Genomic DNA, 19,141 nt, shown 5'->3' with positions numbered 1-19,141 from the left:
TATATTTCCTGATCTACGCCTGGAATTAACTATTTTCCAGGGTGTCATGGTTCCTTTTTGTAGCAAATGGTATTTAAAGATCCTAGTTCAGGTACTAAGGATAATCATTGCTATAAGGTTGTCGTGGTATGTAGGCTTGAATGAACAAAATAGGTGACCTTTTTTTTTTTAAGAAAGTGAAAAATATGCATATTGTAATTTTATGAACATGAGATTCATAAAAAACAAATCATGAATGAAAGGAAGCTATCAGATATTACTGGGTATTTAAGATAGCAGTGTTTTTATTTTTACTTCTTCGATTTTATATTTTTATCTCTTTTATGCTGGAAATCTTCCAAAAACATGAACATAATTATTTGAGTTATATTTTGAGCTATATAATATAAAATCTATCAAAATAACAAGACTACATTGACACTAACAACATGATTACTCCACTTTTGAGATTTCCTTGAGGACTTTTTTGTCTTTAGGATGTATTCTATCAATGATGTACTTAAAAATAATGTCACTTGAAATAATTCCTGTTATGTGTGGTTAACATATACAGCTTGATATACAGTTAGGTTATTTCTGTTTGTTTTTTATTTGGGGGAATTACTTTAGGTTTTGTTTTTTATTTTTATTTTTTTATTTTTGGCCACACTGTGTGGCTTGTGGGATCTTAGTTCGCCAACCAGGGATAGAACCTGGGCCCTCAGCAGTGAGAGCACGGAGTCCTAACCACTGGACCACCAGGGAATTCCCTTGTTTTTTATTTTGTTGTGGTTATATGAAGCATTTATAGTTTGCAAGTAAAAAATATGTACTTTGTTTTCAAGGTATATACACAGAGGTCTAACTTCTGTTTCTGTCCATTCCTCCCTGTTCTTTCCCTTCCTTTACAGATGATCATTTTTATTAGTTTTTGGTTTATTCGTCTATTGTTTATACTTTAAATATAAGGAAATGCCTATGTAAAGTTTTTTTCCATGTTTTTTGCCAGGTTGTATTTAGGATTACTGGATCTACAAATAGACACATATGTAAATTTGCTATATAATGCCCATCCACCTCTAGAAAGATTGTCCCGTTTTACACTCCTGCCAGTCTCACCAACACATATTTGGGATTTCTCAATCTGATAAATAAGAGTAGATATCCCACTGCAGTTTTTCTTTTTTTGAAGTATAATTGATTTACAATGTTGTGTTAATCCACTTCAGTTTTAATTTTCATTCTTATTTACATATTCTTTTCTTAATACATCCTAAGCATTTTTCCAAGTTGCTAGTCATCTTAACATTAGTGGCTGGTTATTATTTTATTATTTAGATTTGCTAGAATTAGTTATTCCTCTGTTGTTTAAGTTGCTTTTACTTTCTGACTCTTATGTGCTGCTAAGACATTATATGGAAAGATACATAATATTACTTTGTTTTGAATTATTTGCTTGGTAAATTCTGAAAGGTGAGATTACTAAATCATATATATGACTTTTTAAATGAATTTTAAATTTATTTTATCAATTTATATTTGAAAGACAATATATGAGGGTAATGGCTTTATGACAGTCTCATTAATGGTGGGTATTTTCATTTTTAAAACTTTATGTGTTTAAAAGGATACCTTACCCTGACATTTCTTTGATTAAAGTACAATTGTATATTTCCTTTTTTTTTGGACTGATATTATTTAATCATTGACTTCATTTAATCTGATATTACTGAACAGCAATATCAAGTCAATTTGTTGCCGGGAAAGTTCACAAAAAGGAATCTCCATTTGTTTAGGGTAATTTGAGTTCAAAGCCTTATCTTTATTATATGTATATAGAAAGGCTAGAAGAAAACCTAGGGGAATAAGCAGTTGAAAAATCATTTCAGAAAACACCTTTTCCAGTTTACCCTATATTGCAATTTGTATTCTTTACTTTGCTTTTACAGGGAGATTTTGGCACTCAGAAAGAAGCTGCATGGGCCATAAGTAACTTAACAATTAGCGGAAGGAAAGATCAAGTAAGTTCAGCTCTTATTTATTTCTCAAAACTGGTAAAATAACAGTACCAATAATTCTAAGATTTAGATTTTAGTAAATCATAATTTAAGATAATAGCAAGATAACAGGCATTCTGTGATACATAAAAGTGTCACCTTGACTTCCTTTAGTTATATTTCGTAGATGTGAAGTGTTTTCTTTCCAGCTTCTTGGCCTACAAGAATTTTCTAATCCGTGGTAAGATGAAGCACTTACGGTCAGGGTTGTTTTTTTCGTTTTTTTAACAGTGTTAAGAAAAAAACAAGACTTTTTAGGTTAATAGGGCAGAATGAAACTGCCTCACAGATTCTCCTTACAAATGAACAACAACAAAAATTATCTGGCAGCAAACCAAACAAGGAACTAAACTCAGCCAAAAAGCTGGGACTAAGAACTACGGTGAACAATGTGAGGTGCCTAGGGCATAAAATATAAAGAGGCACTTACTCTCACAGTTGTGCAGGTGACAAAGCTTAACATTATGCCAACTGGCGAAAGAAAATGAGTTTTAAAGGTCCCAGGTATGGGGGACTTCCCTGGTGGTCCAGTGGTAAAGAATCCTCCTTACAATGCAGGGGACATGTGTTCGATGCACTACAGCTACACGATGTAGTTGCACTACAACTACTGAGCTCATGTACCTCAATTAGAGAGCCTGCTGCAAACTCTGAGCCCGCGCGCTCTGGAACGCGCGCGCCACAACTAGAGAAGAGAAAACCCACATACCGCAGCTAAGACCCGCGCAGCCAAAACTAAATTAAAAAAAAAAAAAGTCCCAAATATGTTTCACAGACAAGTGAAAAAGGGTGAATTTGGAGCTGATAATTGTCACAAATAAGGTACAGACTGGTGGTGACCAGTGAATCCACTCAAATATGAATACAGAGTAGAATATAAATACAATACATGGAAATAACTAAATAGAAAAATGATAGAAGAATATTTTGCAAATTTTATGGAACCAATAGAATAGCAGATAGAGAGGTGGCCAGGTATATGTGAGTGCTAAATGTTATAGCAAAGAGTGGATGCTCTCAAATTGAACAATTACAGTTTAAAAAAAATAATCATCCAGCCTCTCAACTGATTTCATAATTTCTTAATGTTAGAAAGGATCTCTGAAGGAAGTACTCCTTATGGCAAAGAAATGTGTCATATGAACTTGAGTGATTCCTTCATTTTCACTTTAGTTTTTTTTCTAAGTTCATGTAAAATTAACATACTACATTAAAAAGAAAAGAAGGTTAGATTAATGTAGTCTAACTTATCATGTGAGAGGTGAGGTCATATTTCCATATTCAAGATTTTAAAGTCAAAATTATTACAGTGAGGACTTCCCTGGTGGTGCTGTGGTTAAGAATCCGCCTGCCAATGCAGGGGACATGGATTCGAGCCCTGGTCCGGGAAGATCCCACATACCACGGAGCAGCTAAGCCCGTGCGCCACAACTACTGAGCCTGTGCTCTAGAGCCCGTGAGCCACAACTACTGAGTCCGGGTGCTACAACTACTGAAGCCCACGTGCCTAGAGCCCGTGCTCCACAACAAGAGAAGCCCACGCACCGCAACTAGAGAAAGCCTGCATGCAGCAACGAAGACCCAACACAGCTAGCTAGCTAGCTAGCTAGCTAGATAGTAATGAAAATTTAAAAAAAAAAAAATTATTCCAGTGAGATAATAGGGTGCACGCATGAAGTTCACTTAACACTTATCATATCATGGTATTTTCATTCTTCAGGTGGCCTACCTAATCCAACAAAATGTTATCCCACCTTTTTGCAATTTGCTGACTGTAAAAGATGCACAAGTTGTGCAAGTAGTACTCGATGGACTAAGTAATATATTAAAAATGGCTGAAGATGAGGCAGAAACCATAGCCAATCTTATAGAAGAATGTGGAGGTAAGTTTATTATAAGCTATTGATATTATTCCACATTTTAATGTTCTTTTTGTAACTACTTTTATTTTCTAACTAATACAGCACTTCTGTATTTTTCTGTCTTAGATAATCAAGTAATAGAATAAAGTAAATACTGTATTCTATATGTACAGTCCTGCTCAGCTTCTTGCATATGCTTAGGTAACTGAATTGTTGCCATATATTGAACAGGCACTGTGCTAAGGTACTGGGAAGCCGGTGGTAAACAAGACACAGTCCTTTCCCTCAAGGCATGTAGTCTAGTCGTGGAGATAAATATGAACTGATTTAATGTGCTAATTACCCTAATAGAAATGTACAACAAAAGGAAATACCCTAATCCATCCTGGAAGAAGCAGGAAGTGACACCTGAGCTGGATTTTGAGAGATGAATAAGGATTAATAAAGTAAAAAGGGATGAAAGGTGTTCCAGGCAGAAATAACACCATGAGCAAAGTCTGAGGTGAGAAATAGCATTCAGCAAATTATAAGTAGTTTAGTGTTGCTGAATCACAAAATATGAGGTAGAAACTGCCAAAAGACAAGGCTGCAGACTTAGCCATTGACCAGGCCCCTGCAGTCTTAGAAGCTTTGTAACACAGCAGATACTTTAGGGCAGTGGTTCCCAAATCTGGCAGTGTACCAGAGCCACCAGGAAGATAAACAACATGTCTTAGCTTTCAACCCTTAGGATTAACATGTAGACAGAACATGGAAGTCTCAGATATGGCTGTGGAATAACATGTAAATGTTATCAACCTGAATAAGCATAAAAGTAAAGATCTTTCTGATGGAAGTTGAGAAGTAAATGAAAGGAGGGAGAGGTAACTAGGAGTAGGAGAACCAGTATCTTCAGCTTCCTTAGTAGAGTTCAGAGGCTTGAAAATTAATAAGAAGTAAGTATTTTTAAAGTTATTAAAGTGACAAATAGAACAGCAACAAAAAATGCATAACTATCAAGTTGGGAACAGGACATGGGGAATACTGTTAGGGAAATAATTAGAAAGGGAGTACCAGAAAAATTAAAAGCAGGAATTGTTAAAAATTTTTCCTACTTGTATGTTTTTTTCTTTTACCATATAAACATTTTAATTATTAAAAATTTATTCTTTTATATTAAAATAAAAATATAGATCTTGAGCATTGCCTACTTCACTGGAGGCGAGCCCTAGGAATATGTATCTTATAAACTTCCCAAAGGATTCTGCTGTAGGGTATGACAAGCCATTGGAAGATTTTACCTAGTGAATTGATGTATTTAAATGGAGCCATGGATATGAGGGGAATGGAACCATTTAGAGACAAGCAGGAAACCACCTAGGTGGTTTCTATATATTGTGTTGAGGCCACAATAAATGAAGGCAGTGATAATAGAGAAAAGGGGGAGATGACAAGATTCAAGAAACGGATAGACTTTAAGATTTTTGAGATTTGATTATAGAGTATTGAGGGTAAGGGGAATTTATTAGTCTGTCTCTCAGATTTCAAACTGTTGTTGATTATCACCAATAAGAATACAGTATAATAAACAGCGTAAATGAAGAATGGCAAAGAACAAATTGTGTTTTGGATAGTTTGAGTTTTAGATACCTGTTGAAATATCCTTGTGGAATTATCATACATGTTTAAGATTTTCAACATCTGAAGCTCAGAAAAGAAATGAAGCCATAGAGTTATAAGTCCTCAGCCTATATGTAGTAGTTAAACTTTTTCATGGAAGGGCCCCATAAAGAGAATGTGAAAAGTGAGAAACATGCCCATAACAACTCCTCCACTTAAAGAATAGATAAAGGAAGAACACTCATGAAAGGGCAATTTCACTTTAATTCAGAGGCCTTAAAAGTAATTATTACTCCTGTAAAGCAAAACAATATCCAGTTTGCATATCAATAGGTTAAGTTAATATATTCTGCCTATGATTTAATAAATTTATTAATATTTACAGGGAAAATTCCCTTTTCCCCTGAAATACTGTGGTTGATCTTGATCATTTTTCATTATACTTGAATAGCTGTCTTAACATTCATATTTATTAATCATGAGTACTTAAAAGTTCTTTTCCTAAATGCTCACTAGAAAAACTTGGCAGATGCTACAAAGTAGAAGGAATTTGCTTTTAACTTTTTTTTTCCTTGCATCTTTGGGGATGTGTGTGTGTGTGTGTGTGTTTGGCCATGCCACATGTGGGATCTCAGTTCCCCGACCAGGGATTGAATCCGGTCCCACACAGCAGTGAAAGCCCAGAGTCCTAACCACCTGGCCACCAGGGATCTCCCAGCTTTTAACTTTTAACAAAGCAATTTTACATGTTATTACTGTTTATAAACACTGATGTGTATAGTTATTCTGCTGAGTAGATAGATGTCCCATTGCTTATGTTTATATGTAGTTAGATACTCAGGTAATTTTTTAAAGATAAATATGCTATATCTTTGTGCATAAAACCTTTTTATTTATAAGATTCACCTTTAGAATAGATTCCTCAAAATTGGATTTTGTGTTCCCAAGATTATTGTAACTTTTTTTGTCACTGCTTTTTAAATATTACCATTATTTCACTTCATAAAATTTCTTACAGGACTGGAGAAAATTGAACAACTTCAAAATCATGAAAATGAAGACATCTACAAATTGGCCTATGAGATCATTGATCAGTTCTTCTCTTCAGATGATGTATTTAATAATTTTATAATTTTCTTAGTTTTATGTATAAGCATAAGTCTGGATGAAATGTAAGCTAGGACGTATATGTATGTATTTGGGGGGAATGGAATTGAAATAGATATATGACAGTAATGTTACTTATTTCAGAAGTACAAATATTTCAGTATTTTAAAGTCCTTCAAGGTATTAAAAAGTAGTACTAGCTCTAATGGCAAGAAAAAAAAAAAAAAGAATTTTTGACAGTGGATAAATCAGGCTTTATTTTCTTTATAAACAAAACAGTGAAGCCTAGTATATCCTATAATAAATCCATTATGACAATAATTAATCTGTATTTGAATATATTGTCACTGTTATTTTTAGTTGGTCACCAAAAACTAATACAAAGATAAATAGATAAAATGAAAAAAATATCAAGAAATATAATTATTTCTTAATAATATATATATTACTATATAATGTAAGGTATAGTCCAGAAGAGTATCTTCAGATTGTCAGTATATGGTAATTGAAATTAAAGAATTATTTTTAGTATCACCTCTTTGGGAAAGTTAAATCTAAAATTAAAGCAGTTGTTTCTTAGAAAATTATAGTGATTATAGATAGAACCACCAGTGGATCTCTTGAATTATTTTCTCAACTTTTCAAAAAAAAAATAGAATGTTATTAAATATTTTGTTAAGCATGCATGATTTGAACATTAACTTGACAAGGACAATACTAAAGACGAATTACAGATTATCAAGCTAAGTCCTATTTAAAATATAATAGTAGTTGAAAAGCATACTTTTTTTAAGGTAGTTTTTGTCACATGTCTTAAAGTTGGGTTTTTAGAAGTCCTAATTGATAATTAGGTATACATAAAGCCTTATGATTTCTGATACTTCAACGTGCAGGTCTTGTTTACTCTGTTGCATCATGAAAAGAATAATAAAGATGATGTGCCTATTTATAGGAACTACACTATAGGTGCATAATTTTGTGGAATTTCAACGTTTAGATATAAAGCATATAGAAAGAATATTATACATTTTTAGCAGAGCTATTATTTTACTACTTTAAGCTCAAAAGTCATTTGTCTCCAATTGCTATTAAAAGATAAACCAAAGAATACACTTACTCTCCAAAAGTGGTAGCATTACAGTGAGTATACTCTGAGATGTAGGACCATTTCCAATGTATTACTTCTCTTTCATTCTTTCAGAAGATACACGTTTTGCATATTCTCTTAAGTTTCCTCTCTTTTTGGCATCTCTTAAGAAAAAGCCTTTATAAAGTGTTTCAGGTTTCTAAAGGGGTGGTAGGACAGTGTTGGCACCTATCATCTCCCATACTTTTTTTTTTTTTTAATTTATTAATTTATTTATTTTTGGCTGTGTTGGGTCTTCGTTACGGTGTGCGGGCTTCTCATTGCGGTGGCTTCTCTTGTTGTGGAGCACAGGCTCTAGAGCGCAGGCTCAGTTGTTGTGGCGCATGGGCGTAGTTGCTCTGCGGCATGTGGGATCTTCCGGGACCAGGGCTCGAACCCGTGTCCCCTCATTGGCAGGTGGATTCTTAGCCACTGCGTCACCAGGGAAGCCCTCCCATACTTTTTAAATGGAAATAGTACTACAATGCTATTTTTTTAAACTAATTATCACCTTCTTTTTCCTTTTTTCCCTTAGATTGATGAAGATCCTAGTCTTGTTCCAGAGGCAATACAAGGTGGAACATTTGGTTTCAATTCATCTGCCAATGTACCAACAGAAGGGTTCCAGTTTTAGAAGGATGTTGTGGAAGTTAGGTACAATGCAGCACTGAGATATATATATATATACACATATATATAAAAAGGTTTGATCCATCAAGCTTGGCTCATGGGATCTGCTGCTGCATTAAATCGGGAAAGAAAATGTGAAGATTTCATTTGGAATCACAGAAAATGCCCAAATGAGGTCAAGATGGCGAGTGGGTGCGAGTGAGAATGAGTGGCAAAATGTAATGAAAACTTTACATGAATGCTTATTTAGGTTGTTCAGAGTAAAAGGGCTACAGGTCACAGATATTCAGTGCCTGAGGAGGAACATTGACATTATATCAGCTGAGGGGAAAGTGCAGTAATGTCATCTTCAAGCCTTATAAGCATAAAAGAGAATAGGATGCCCATATAAGTCAAAGGAAAATGAGCCCAGGCCTTGCTATGAAGCAGTGTGTGAATGGACAATGTTGAATGAATGTCTGGCTCAGTGATAGAGAGCCAGGTTCATCTTTGAAATCTAGGGCTCTTCATTCATGAAGCAGACTCCTAGTCCTGGAGTGACTGTGTACGAGAGTATGGTTGTGGTGCTGTATGTGAACGCATGCAAGCTTGATTTGCCTTCAGGGGGCTGATAACAAACCTAGTAAATCATCAAAGTGAGATCGTAAGTGTTACTGTACACTGGACATGAAAACAAAGACCAGTTCAGCAGCAGACATTGGTGTACTCTGCAGCCTGTGTTTTCTATTTCCCTTCTTCCCTTTTCCCACCCCTCCTTTTTTTTTCCCCCTCTTTTTTTTTTGTGGGTTTTTTTTTTTTTTTAGTTTTTGGTTTTTTTTGTTTTTTTTGTTTTTTTTTGTGGGGTTTTTGTTTTGTTTTTAGTTTTTATTTACTTTACCTAGTATGGCTTTTTAGTTGCTTCTCAAGTCAGAAAACTTTCAGGAAGGTTTCCCTGTGCATTTGCACCAGATGAGTGTTTGATGCTATGAAAAGCTTTCCATATCATCAAAACTAATTTGTGTAGATTTTTGCATGAAAAAAAACCATAAATTTCCCTCAAAATAGACTGTGTTGCAGTACACAAGTTACCATAATAGTATAAAACAGTAAAATGTGCTTTAAAAAGCCATCCTTTTCATTTTCAGAGATAACATAAAGATCTTTGCATGAGGTAAATCTACAGCCTAGTTCATTTTTAGATTTTGTTGAGTCCTGTAAAGAAGAAGAAGAAAAAAGTTTCAGTTGTGGTAGAATACCGTGCTGTGTTTAAATGTTACTTGTTTTCAAACTTTGTTTTCTATGAAAATGATATGGAAACTTCTAAAATGGAATTTGGTGCATATGTACTGCTGAATAAAGACTGATGAAGAGGTTTGAGTAGATGTACAAATCAAGTAATGGTTTGAACACCTTTAATAATATGCCTAATCTGTTCAATTGTTTTAGAATCTTTTTATCTTAGATGTAGGCAGCCATGAACAATCTATTTTGAGCCACTTTAGGGAGAAAACTTTGTATTTTTAAAACTTGCATAAAAGTTATGCAAGTGGTTTTTATAAATTGGAATAATGCCTCAGTTTCGAGGTTATGCACACTAAATTAAATGTGACATAAATTAATTTGTACAAAAAGAACTCTTTATAAGGTGGCTCATTGTAGGAAATCCTGTGCCTTCCCCTTTGAGCACAAGTGTTGCATGAACAACAGTTTGCTATAAGAAACATACCAGATTAGCCACCATTAGCATCTATATCTACTTTGTGTTTAAAAATCAACTGGTAATTCTGAAACACTGTAGAATGGATAAAAATTATTTTGTGATCATAACTCTTTGTTGAACTAGAGTATTTTTGCAGCATTCCTTGTCATCAGAAACATGGTTAAAGTTTAAAACTAGAAGCAGCAGAAAACTAGCTTGTAAAATTTATCCAAGTAGAGTGCAGGCTAGGCTGTCTTGGGGAGATAAACATTAAAACTCAAAGCAATGTTTTACATGGGGCGTGTGTGTGTGCTGTGTGGATTTTTTCATATATTAGTGTAAAGTTAGAGTAACTCGGTGGCTTATGTTTGCTTGTCTTTCATAAGCTTTTGATATAGACCCAACATTACAGAAGAAATTTCTTAAGTTATTTAATTTCGGTATAGACGTATTAATATTCTAACTGACTGAATTTGTTCAGGTGACACCATCTTTGCTTCTACTTTCTCCCTGTCCAAACCAAGCTTTTGACCTTCCTTCACCCCTCCAGCAAAATGGACTGAGAGAGACAACTTGAGCTATATTTTAAGTATTTCTGTAACTACAACATATGGTTCCAAATAGATTGCATACAAAGCATGGTTTTTACAAATGGCTTAAGTTACCAGAAGGTGAACATAATAGTACTTTGCATAATTCATGTTTCTTAGTAAACAAAAACCTGGTTCAAAGTAAGCCAGTGAGGTTATAATAGGCCAAGTGATTTTATAGAGTAATTTTCTTACAGATGCAGGACTCATGGCAGCTTGCTTATTCAAGGCCTGCAGGAGAATCTGATCTCAGAGAAGGCCCTAAGGTCTCTTTTAAAGGGCTCGCCTGATTAAATCAGGCCCACCCATTATAATCTCCCTTTTTTTTTTTTTGCGGTATGCGGGCCTCTCACTGTTGTGGCCTCTCCCGTTGTGGAGCACAGGCTCCGGACGCGCAGGCTCAGCGGCCACGGCTCATGGGCCTGGCCGTTTCGCGGCATGTGGGATCTTCCTGGACCGGGGCACGAACCCGTGTCCCCTGCATTGGCAGGCGGACTCTCAACCACTGCGCCACCAGGGAAGCCCTATAATCTCCCTTTTGATTGACCCAAAGCCAAACTGATTAGTACCTTAATTATACCTGCAACATCCCTTTCTCTTTGCCTTATAACATAGCCTAATCACAGAATGATATCCATCATATTCACGTATCCTGCCAACACTTGAGTAAAGGGGATTATAAAGGGTATGTACACCAGGGAATCTTGAGAGCCATCTTAGAGTTCCTATATCACAAAGAAATACTAGTATTTAGAGCTGGAGCAGTTTAGAAGTGATCAGTAATATATTGCAAACTTATTTTTAGATGAAGTTTACCTGTGAGAATCTATTGAGAACTTTGCACCGGCTTCCTTCCAAAATGCATATACATACAGTTTTAGGGGTTCTGTGGGAGTCTGAATTTCAGAATATGAATGAACTGTCCCAGTCCCCCGCTTCAGATGATAGAGTTGTGAAGAAGTGACTTGATCAAGGCCAGACAGCTACTAAGGGCTAGAGAAGACCCAGATTGTACCTCCCATACCATTGGAAGCTATGCTTTCAATTACTGTTCTAAAACTGAGTTCATTTAAATTTGTGAGCCAATGCAAAAAAATGTTTATGCAGCTTTTCATATCTGTATTTTGAGGAATGGCTAACACTAATTCTTATAGAAGCTTGTGAGTTTTGAAATTACAGTTGACCCTTGAACAGTATGGACTTTGCAGGCCCACTTAAATGCCAATTTTTTTTTTCACTAAATACTACAGGGTCAACTGTACTTTAAATCATCTTTAGATTACTTGTGATACCTAATACAGTGTAAATGCCATGTAAATAATTGTTAAGTACAATCTAAGTGCTGTGTAGCTAGTCCCTTGAACAAAGCTGGGGTTAGGGGTGCCGGCCCTCTGCACAGTCAAAAATCGAAAATCCTCATATCCGTGGTTCCACATCCAAGGATTCAACCAGCCACAGATCATGTAGTACTGTAGTGCATATTTAGTGAAAAAAGTCCATGTATAAGTGAACCCAAGCAGTTCAAACCCATGTTGTTCAAGGGTCCACTGTATTTGATTTCTTTGAGTTTCCAAAAATTGATCTTTCATTGTGGATATTAAGAAGGTGAACTACAAACAGGCCAATTTAGCTTGAATCAAAAGAAGTTACCAGTTAACTCCTGAGGTTTAATGGATTATTTACTTCCTAAACTTGACATTTTAAACATTTAAGGAGAAAATGGTTTTTCTTTTTAACAAACACATTAATGAAGTGTATACTCTTTAAAAATATAAGTAATGAAATTATGCACATATGCCTTTAAATAAAATCAGAGTGCACATTTGTAGTCTTATTGTAATGAGTTAATTCCTAAGTTAAAGGAAGACGGAAAAAACGAAGGTTTGTAAAGCCTGTATTCCAGTGTGATCAGAAGCAACTGAACTGTAGTGTCACATTGCATATTAACTATCATGTCAATAATATACAGGAAGGTAGATTGAATGTTTTTTCTCAAGATACAACTAAGCAGTTCCATTAATTTTGAATATTCTAAATTCAGGCCCTTTAGGTGACAAATTTGGTTCAGGATGTCCATGCCAGGATGTACTGTTTATAAAATTGACTTGAGGGCTTCCCTGGTGGCGCAGTGGTTGAGAGTCCGCCTGCCGATGCAGGAGACGCGGGTTCGTGCCCCGGTCTGGGAGGATCCCACGTGCCGCGGAGCGGCTGGGCCCGTGAGCCATGGCCGCTGAGCCTGCGCGTCCGGAGCCTGTGCTCTGCAACGGGAGAGGCCACAACAGTGAGAGGCCCGCGTACCACAAAAAAAAAAAAAAAAAAAAAAAAAATTGACTTGACAGCTGCTACTTGGCGTATAAGAGCAGCTGAGTGTGAAGGAAAGTAAATACCGCCCTGCACATTTCTGATTTACCTCTTGCCAGAGGCCTGCACTCCTGTCTTTTTTTCTTTTTTAAAAAAAATTAATTAATTTATCTTTGGCTGCATTGGGTCTTCGTTGCTGGGCGCAGGCTTTCTCTAGTTGTGGCAAGCGGGGGATACTCTTAGTTGTGGTGCGCGGGCTTCTCATTGTGGTGGCTTCTCGTTGCAGAGCACGGGCTCTAGGCACGTGGGCTTCAGTAGTTGTGGCATGCGGGCTCAGTAGTGGCACGTGGGCTTCAGTAGTTGTGGCATGCAGGCTCAGTAGTTGTGGCACACGGGCTCAGTAGTTGTGGCACGTGGGCTTCAGTAGTTGTGGCACGCGGGCTCAGTAGTTGTGGCTCATGGGCTCTAGAGCGCAGGCTCAGTAGTTGTGGCGCACGGGCTTAGTTGCTCCGCGGCATGTGGGATCTTCCCGGACCAGGGCTCAAACCTGTGTCCCCTGCATTGGCAGGTGGATTCTTAACCACTGCGCCACCAGGGAAGTCCCTGCACTCCTCTTATCACTTACATTGTTGGCCCAATTTCTACCTTCTCTCCACAAGTTTTTCATCTTTGCAGCTCTAACTATGCTTACTCCAGGTTAACTTAGTTTTTCCAGACTGTCAGTTCTTCCAGTTTTATTCTTCGTGAAGAAAATTTTTTATAACCTTTTCATTTCTTTCTGTTATTCTTCAAGCATGAATCCTGCTTCCATATCATTCGTTCAGTGTCCCATCCTCTCTCGTCCTCTGGATTTTGAGCATTCTGAGCCACCTTTCCCCCATACTTTCTACATGGTTACCTTTTTACTGATTTTGTAATTGGATACTATAATGCTAATATCCAACACTTGGACTCAGCTTAGGAGGGTATTTCTCTTATCTTAAAAAAAACAAAAACAGGGAAACCGCTGGCGGTCCAGTGGTTAAGACTCCACGCTTCCAGTGCAGGGCGCACAGGTTCCGTTGCCAGCCGGAGCACTAAGATCCCACATGCCACACAGCCAAAAGTCATTTTGGCTCATAGTTGTGGGGTTGGGAAGAAATCGACATACCCTTAGTCTCTCCTGCCTTACTGCCGTACTTCTTGTTTCTCAGGGGTTATCCCCTCTGTTCAACTCATTAACGTAAAATTTATCCATTAACCTATTATGGGTATTTTCTATCTCCTACCATTTCCCTTTGTACTTGCCAGTGTGCTCCCTCCATAAACAAATTACATACTCCCTCAAATCTAGTAGCTCCCAGTGTGATCTACAAGATGCCCAGCCTATGTAACCATATAACTGATGCAGAGAAACTGGGTTTTGTCTTTTTTTTTTTCCCCCTTTGAACCTGTTTAAGATGGTTATAGGAAAGCTGTTAAGGAGCTGTGAAGGTACCTAAATAGTAACTTTGTTCCAGTTTGAGTCAACTAGTGATGTACTGAAAAGTTTGTTTCCCTGTTTTCTCTATCCCCGGGTAACTCTTTTGCCGTTCTTCCCAGCTGCAGAGAGTAAAGAAAGCTAGAGGTAGCAGATAGGAAGTGTCTTGTTTGGATCCTGAATTCTCAACCACTTTACATACCTTGAACATTCCAGATATCTGTGTCCTTCAGGAAGCCAAATATATACAGTACCGTCTACTACCCTTGCCATCCCCATTAGCTGTCACTTTGCAGTGTGTGTTTTACACCGATGGTAATTTTTCAGTCTGTAGAGTCTGTTCAGTCACTGCTCTATCACATCTGCATTTTAGTCTTTCCACTAAATTGTAAGCTTCTTAAGGGCCAAAGTCAGCAAATAAACAAAGCTCTGTAAACCCTATGAAAGTGCCATGAGTTCTGTAGACGCTCAAAGGTTTGTGATTACAATACAACCTCTCACATGAACTGATAGTAGTGACTATTTCTAAAACTCTTCAATTTGGAATTTTTCAGTTTGCCTCATTGCATCTGAAGTTTAGAATGCTTTCTGTAGGAAGGCATTCATTGCCAGATGAATGCTCATTTCTTTGTTTTCTTTTTTCACTTTTGATATTTACCCAATGTCAGATCTGGATATCTGACACTCACAGGATATTGCAATGCATCGTCATGTGTCTTTCAAATACCAGCCTTCCATAATATAAAGCAGGGGGTAACCTAATATATAATACTATTGATGCAATTAATTTTTGAAATGTGTGATTTATTGAAATATCTGTATCATAATAGTGTTTTTACAAAGAAAGTATCCAAACCATAAAGGTAACTGATTACTGTTTTAGTCTATAGTATGAAATTATTAGAATGCTTTTTGGTTATTGATGTTGCAGTGCTCTTTGATTAAAATAATTACATAAGCTTTCTTCTACCAGACTAGTAATTATACAAATTTTTAGGTGCTAGAAATAATTAGGAACAAGCCCAAGGAACTCCCTCAGTTTTATCTAGTCCTGATCTAAACAGTTCTGATAATCACCATGGTGTTTACTCATTTTTTCCTGTTCAGTGTTGCAGAGGCTTTAAGAGCAAATTCATACAGTGGCCCCTTTGATAGAGTTTCTGGCTTCATATCCTAGCTCTGCCACTTAACTCCTGTGGAACCTTGTAAAGTTACTTTAGGTGCTTCTGGTTCTTCATCTGAAAAATGGAAAATGTAGTAATGCCTACCCAGTGGGTTATTTTGTGGTTTAAATGAGTTAATTCATGTAAAGCACTCAGAATAATCCTACGTAAATAATAAGCACAGCAGCTAGGAGAATTTCCCTTTAACTTTTGCTGGAAATAAAGGCAGAAGCCTTATTTTTTACATTTAACAAATACCTGAGAACCCATGTTGGGCTAGGCATTAAGTCAGGAGTTAGAGTATGAAGCCAATTAAAATGTGTACTTGCTCTCAATTTAGTTTACTGAGGGAAAGACAGTCAAATGGATACATTAAAAGAAGTAAGTACAGTGACAGGTGTACGTGGTACCTTTGGTAAACCCCAATGTTTGGGGACTGCATCAGAGCATTTGATGGAGCATACAAAAAATTTAGACTTACTATCTCTAAATTCATTATCTCCAACTTAAGACTTCGTTTGGCTATTCAGACTTTAATTTTTTTTCAAATCCTAACCCTCTATTTCTCCCTCATTCTTAGTAGATTACCCTTCCTATTTTAGGGGCGGGGAGGTGGCAAAGAGAAACTATATGAGAGAAACTTCCTCAGCTCACTTCCAGCTTGGAGACTTATATTAGAGGAGATAGATAGCTTTCCTCATAACTAAGGCAGTCCCATTGTCTTCAGTCCTATCTCCTGCTACTTCTCAGGAATCTCACACTATGAATTATGGCTTTTCTCTCCTTTGTATTCAACTGTTCCCCTTCAGTGTGATCCTTCCCATTAACATTTGAACATGCAACAAATACTTCCCAACATAAAAATGAAAGTGGAGCCCTCCCTCCCGTTCCAGCTCCATCCTCCCCTTACCACCACAGCCAAAGTTCTTTTAAGAAGTTTGCTTCTTCCAATTGCTCAAGCCTCATTCTCAACCCACTAGTCTTTCATTTGCCCTCATCACTCCATAAAGCCCTTGAAAAATCACCAGTGCCTATATGTCACTAGATTAAATGGGCAATTTTTTATCTTTATCTTGACTCAGAAAAACTAGACACTTGACCACTCCCGTCTAGATTTTCACAAATTCACATTCTTTTTCCTCCTCTGACCATTGCTACCTCCTTCCCTCTCTCTCTCCCCTTCCCCACCAAACTCCTAGCCAGCATTTTATCTCCTTTCTAGCACATGCTTTTCCCTGTCATTAAATGTTTAAGGGGTTTAACTCTCAACCCAGGGTTCTCCTCTCACACCAAGCTTCCTTTAATCTATGCAAAGATAGAGTAATCACACTTCAAGGATCAGCTATGACATGCCACTGATTTCCAGCTTAGTATCAGCTTTCTCTAAAATCTCCATACTGCTTCCTTGAAATTCCCACGTATATACCTGAAAGGCAACCACAACTCTAGCTTGTCCAAGCCTATGATCTTCCTCTCCTACCACCAAGCATGTCCTCTTGAATTGTTCCCTATCTCAGTGAGTATCAGCTCCTCTGAGTTCTACAAAATGGCTCTTGCATCCTTTCACTTATCCCCATTTCTACCTCCTTAGTCCAACCATCATCTCTTTTCTTGAACCATTGCAAAAGTCTATTAAAATGGTTTCCTTTGGCCACTGTGGCTCCCTTTCAATCTGATCTCTGCATTAAAGCCAAGAGTGATGTTTCTAAAATTCAAATCTGAGTGTGCCAGTGTTGTTACCTAGAACACTTCATATCTTCTCACTGCTCTTAGAATAAAAAGCAACATTCTTTTTTCTCGTTATTGGAAATTTTATTATTTTAAAAATTTATTTCTGGCTGTGTTGGGTCTTTGTTGCTGCACGTGGGCTTTCTCTAGTTGCGGCAAGTGGGGGCTACCCTTCGTTGCGGTGCGCGGGTTTCTCATTGCGGTGGCTTCTCTTTGTGGAGCATGGGCTCTAGGTGTGTGGGCTTCAGTAGTTGTGGCACACGGGCTCAGTAGTTGTGGCACACGGCTTAGTTGCTCCACGGCATGTGGGATCTTCCCGGACCAGGGCTTGAACCCATGTACCCTGCATTGGCAGGTAGATTCTTAACCAATGTGCCACGCGGGAAGTCCCAGAAATTTTAATCATGTGCAAGAGTAGAGTAAAATAATAAACCCTCATGTACCTGTCACCCAGCTTCAACCATCATCAACACATAGTCAATCTTTTTTTTTTTTTTTTTCCTGCACCGCGCTGCTTGCAGGATCTTAGTTCAACCAGGGATCGAACCCGTGCCCCCTGCAATGCAAGTGTGGAGTCCTAACCACTGGACCGCCAGGGAAGTCCCGACACATGGTCAATCTTGTTTCATCTCTGGCCCACCAACTTTTCCTATCTCCCGTGAATTATTTTGAAGCAAATCCTAGGCATTTCATTATGTATCTCTAAAAAATTAAGAACTTCTTCTTAACATAACCACAGCAATATCACATCTTTAAAAAATTAACACTTCCTTCATAGTATCTAGTCCATGTTCAAATGTCCTTGACTCAGCCAAAATCATTAACATGGCCACAGCCTTTCATTTTTTGGCCCCTGCCTTTTTCTCTAGCCATTTTTTTTCACGCACACCACTCTTCTCTGTGCTTTGACTCCACTGGCTTTTCAGATACTCCTCTCGTGAGGCCTTTGATTTTGTTTTCTCTGCTAGAATATCCCCTTCCCCCCTTTCCTTGTTCATCTCTTAGCTTAAGCATCACTTTCTAAGAGAAACTGGCACTTACTGCCCAACTTAAATTCCTTTATTAAAAGCTCTCATAGAACTCCATTCCTTTTGTTTAGCACACCTTGAAGTTCACAATTAAGATTCATACAATACTAGACTATAGCAGGAATCATGTAGCACATTGCTGGAACATAGAGCTTTCTTTCTTTCTTCTTTCCTTTCCTTTCCTTTCCTTTCTTTCTCTCTCTCTCTCTCTCTTTTTCTTTCTTTCTTTCTCTCTGTTTTTCTTCCTTCCTTTCTTTTCTTTCTCTTTTCTTTTTCTTTCTCTTTCTCTTTCTCTCTCTTTCTCTTTCCCTTTCTCTCTCTCTCTCTCTCTCTCTCCCCCCCTCCCTCCCTCCTTCCCTCCCTCCCTCCCTCCCTCCTTCCCTCCCTCTCTCTCTGTCTCTCTCTCTCTCTCTCACACACACACACACATCTGGTCTTAGTTGCGGTGCAGGCTGTTTGTTGGAGCACTTGGGGTTCTCTGTAGTTGTGGTGCACGGGCCCTAGACTGCGCAGGCTCAGTGGTTGCAGCACGTGGGCTTAGTTGCCCCGCAGCATGTGGGATCTTAGTTTCCCGACCAGGGATCGAACCAACGTCCCCTGCATTGGAAGGCAGTCAGGGGAGGCTTCTTGGAGGAAGTAGGGCCCTCCTGACTGACTCAAGAGTTAGCCAGATGAAGTGGGGGGCAAGGGCCTTCCCCAGTGAGCAATGTCAGGGATAGGGAAAACGGAATCATTTTTAGTCTAAAAATTGACATCAGGGTTGGTGGGAAGGGACCAGAACAAGCAACACATAATATGCTTTATTTAGGAGAGACTTAGGGATTTTAAGTGGGA

At 37.7% G+C, this 19,141-nt stretch overlaps 1 protein-coding gene across 2 annotated transcripts in view; it reads left to right on the top strand.

The window, feature by feature from the left end:
• KPNA4 (karyopherin subunit alpha 4) overlaps positions 1 to 10,338 on the top strand; it is a 55,406-nt gene extending 45,068 nt beyond the window's left edge. For both annotated transcript variants that reach the window (XM_033409527.2, XM_012537442.3), the window contains exons 14-17: positions 1,929 to 2,000; positions 3,757 to 3,919; positions 6,516 to 6,610; positions 8,266 to 10,338. In XM_033409527.2, the coding sequence (XP_033265418.1) occupies positions 1,929 to 2,000; positions 3,757 to 3,919; positions 6,516 to 6,610; positions 8,266 to 8,364 (429 nt within the window). In that variant the 3' untranslated portion in view covers positions 8,365 to 10,338. The remainder of the gene's footprint in view (positions 1 to 1,928; positions 2,001 to 3,756; positions 3,920 to 6,515; positions 6,611 to 8,265) is intronic.
• The last annotated feature ends 8,803 nt before the right edge of the window (positions 10,339 to 19,141 follow it).

This window comes from Orcinus orca, chromosome 5 (assembly GCF_937001465.1).
Source record: "Orcinus orca chromosome 5, mOrcOrc1.1, whole genome shotgun sequence".
Classification (NCBI taxonomy): Eukaryota; Metazoa; Chordata; class Mammalia; order Artiodactyla; family Delphinidae; genus Orcinus; species Orcinus orca.
Note: the sequence above shows the minus strand (reverse complement) of the source record. Positions and strands in the feature narration are given on the sequence as shown.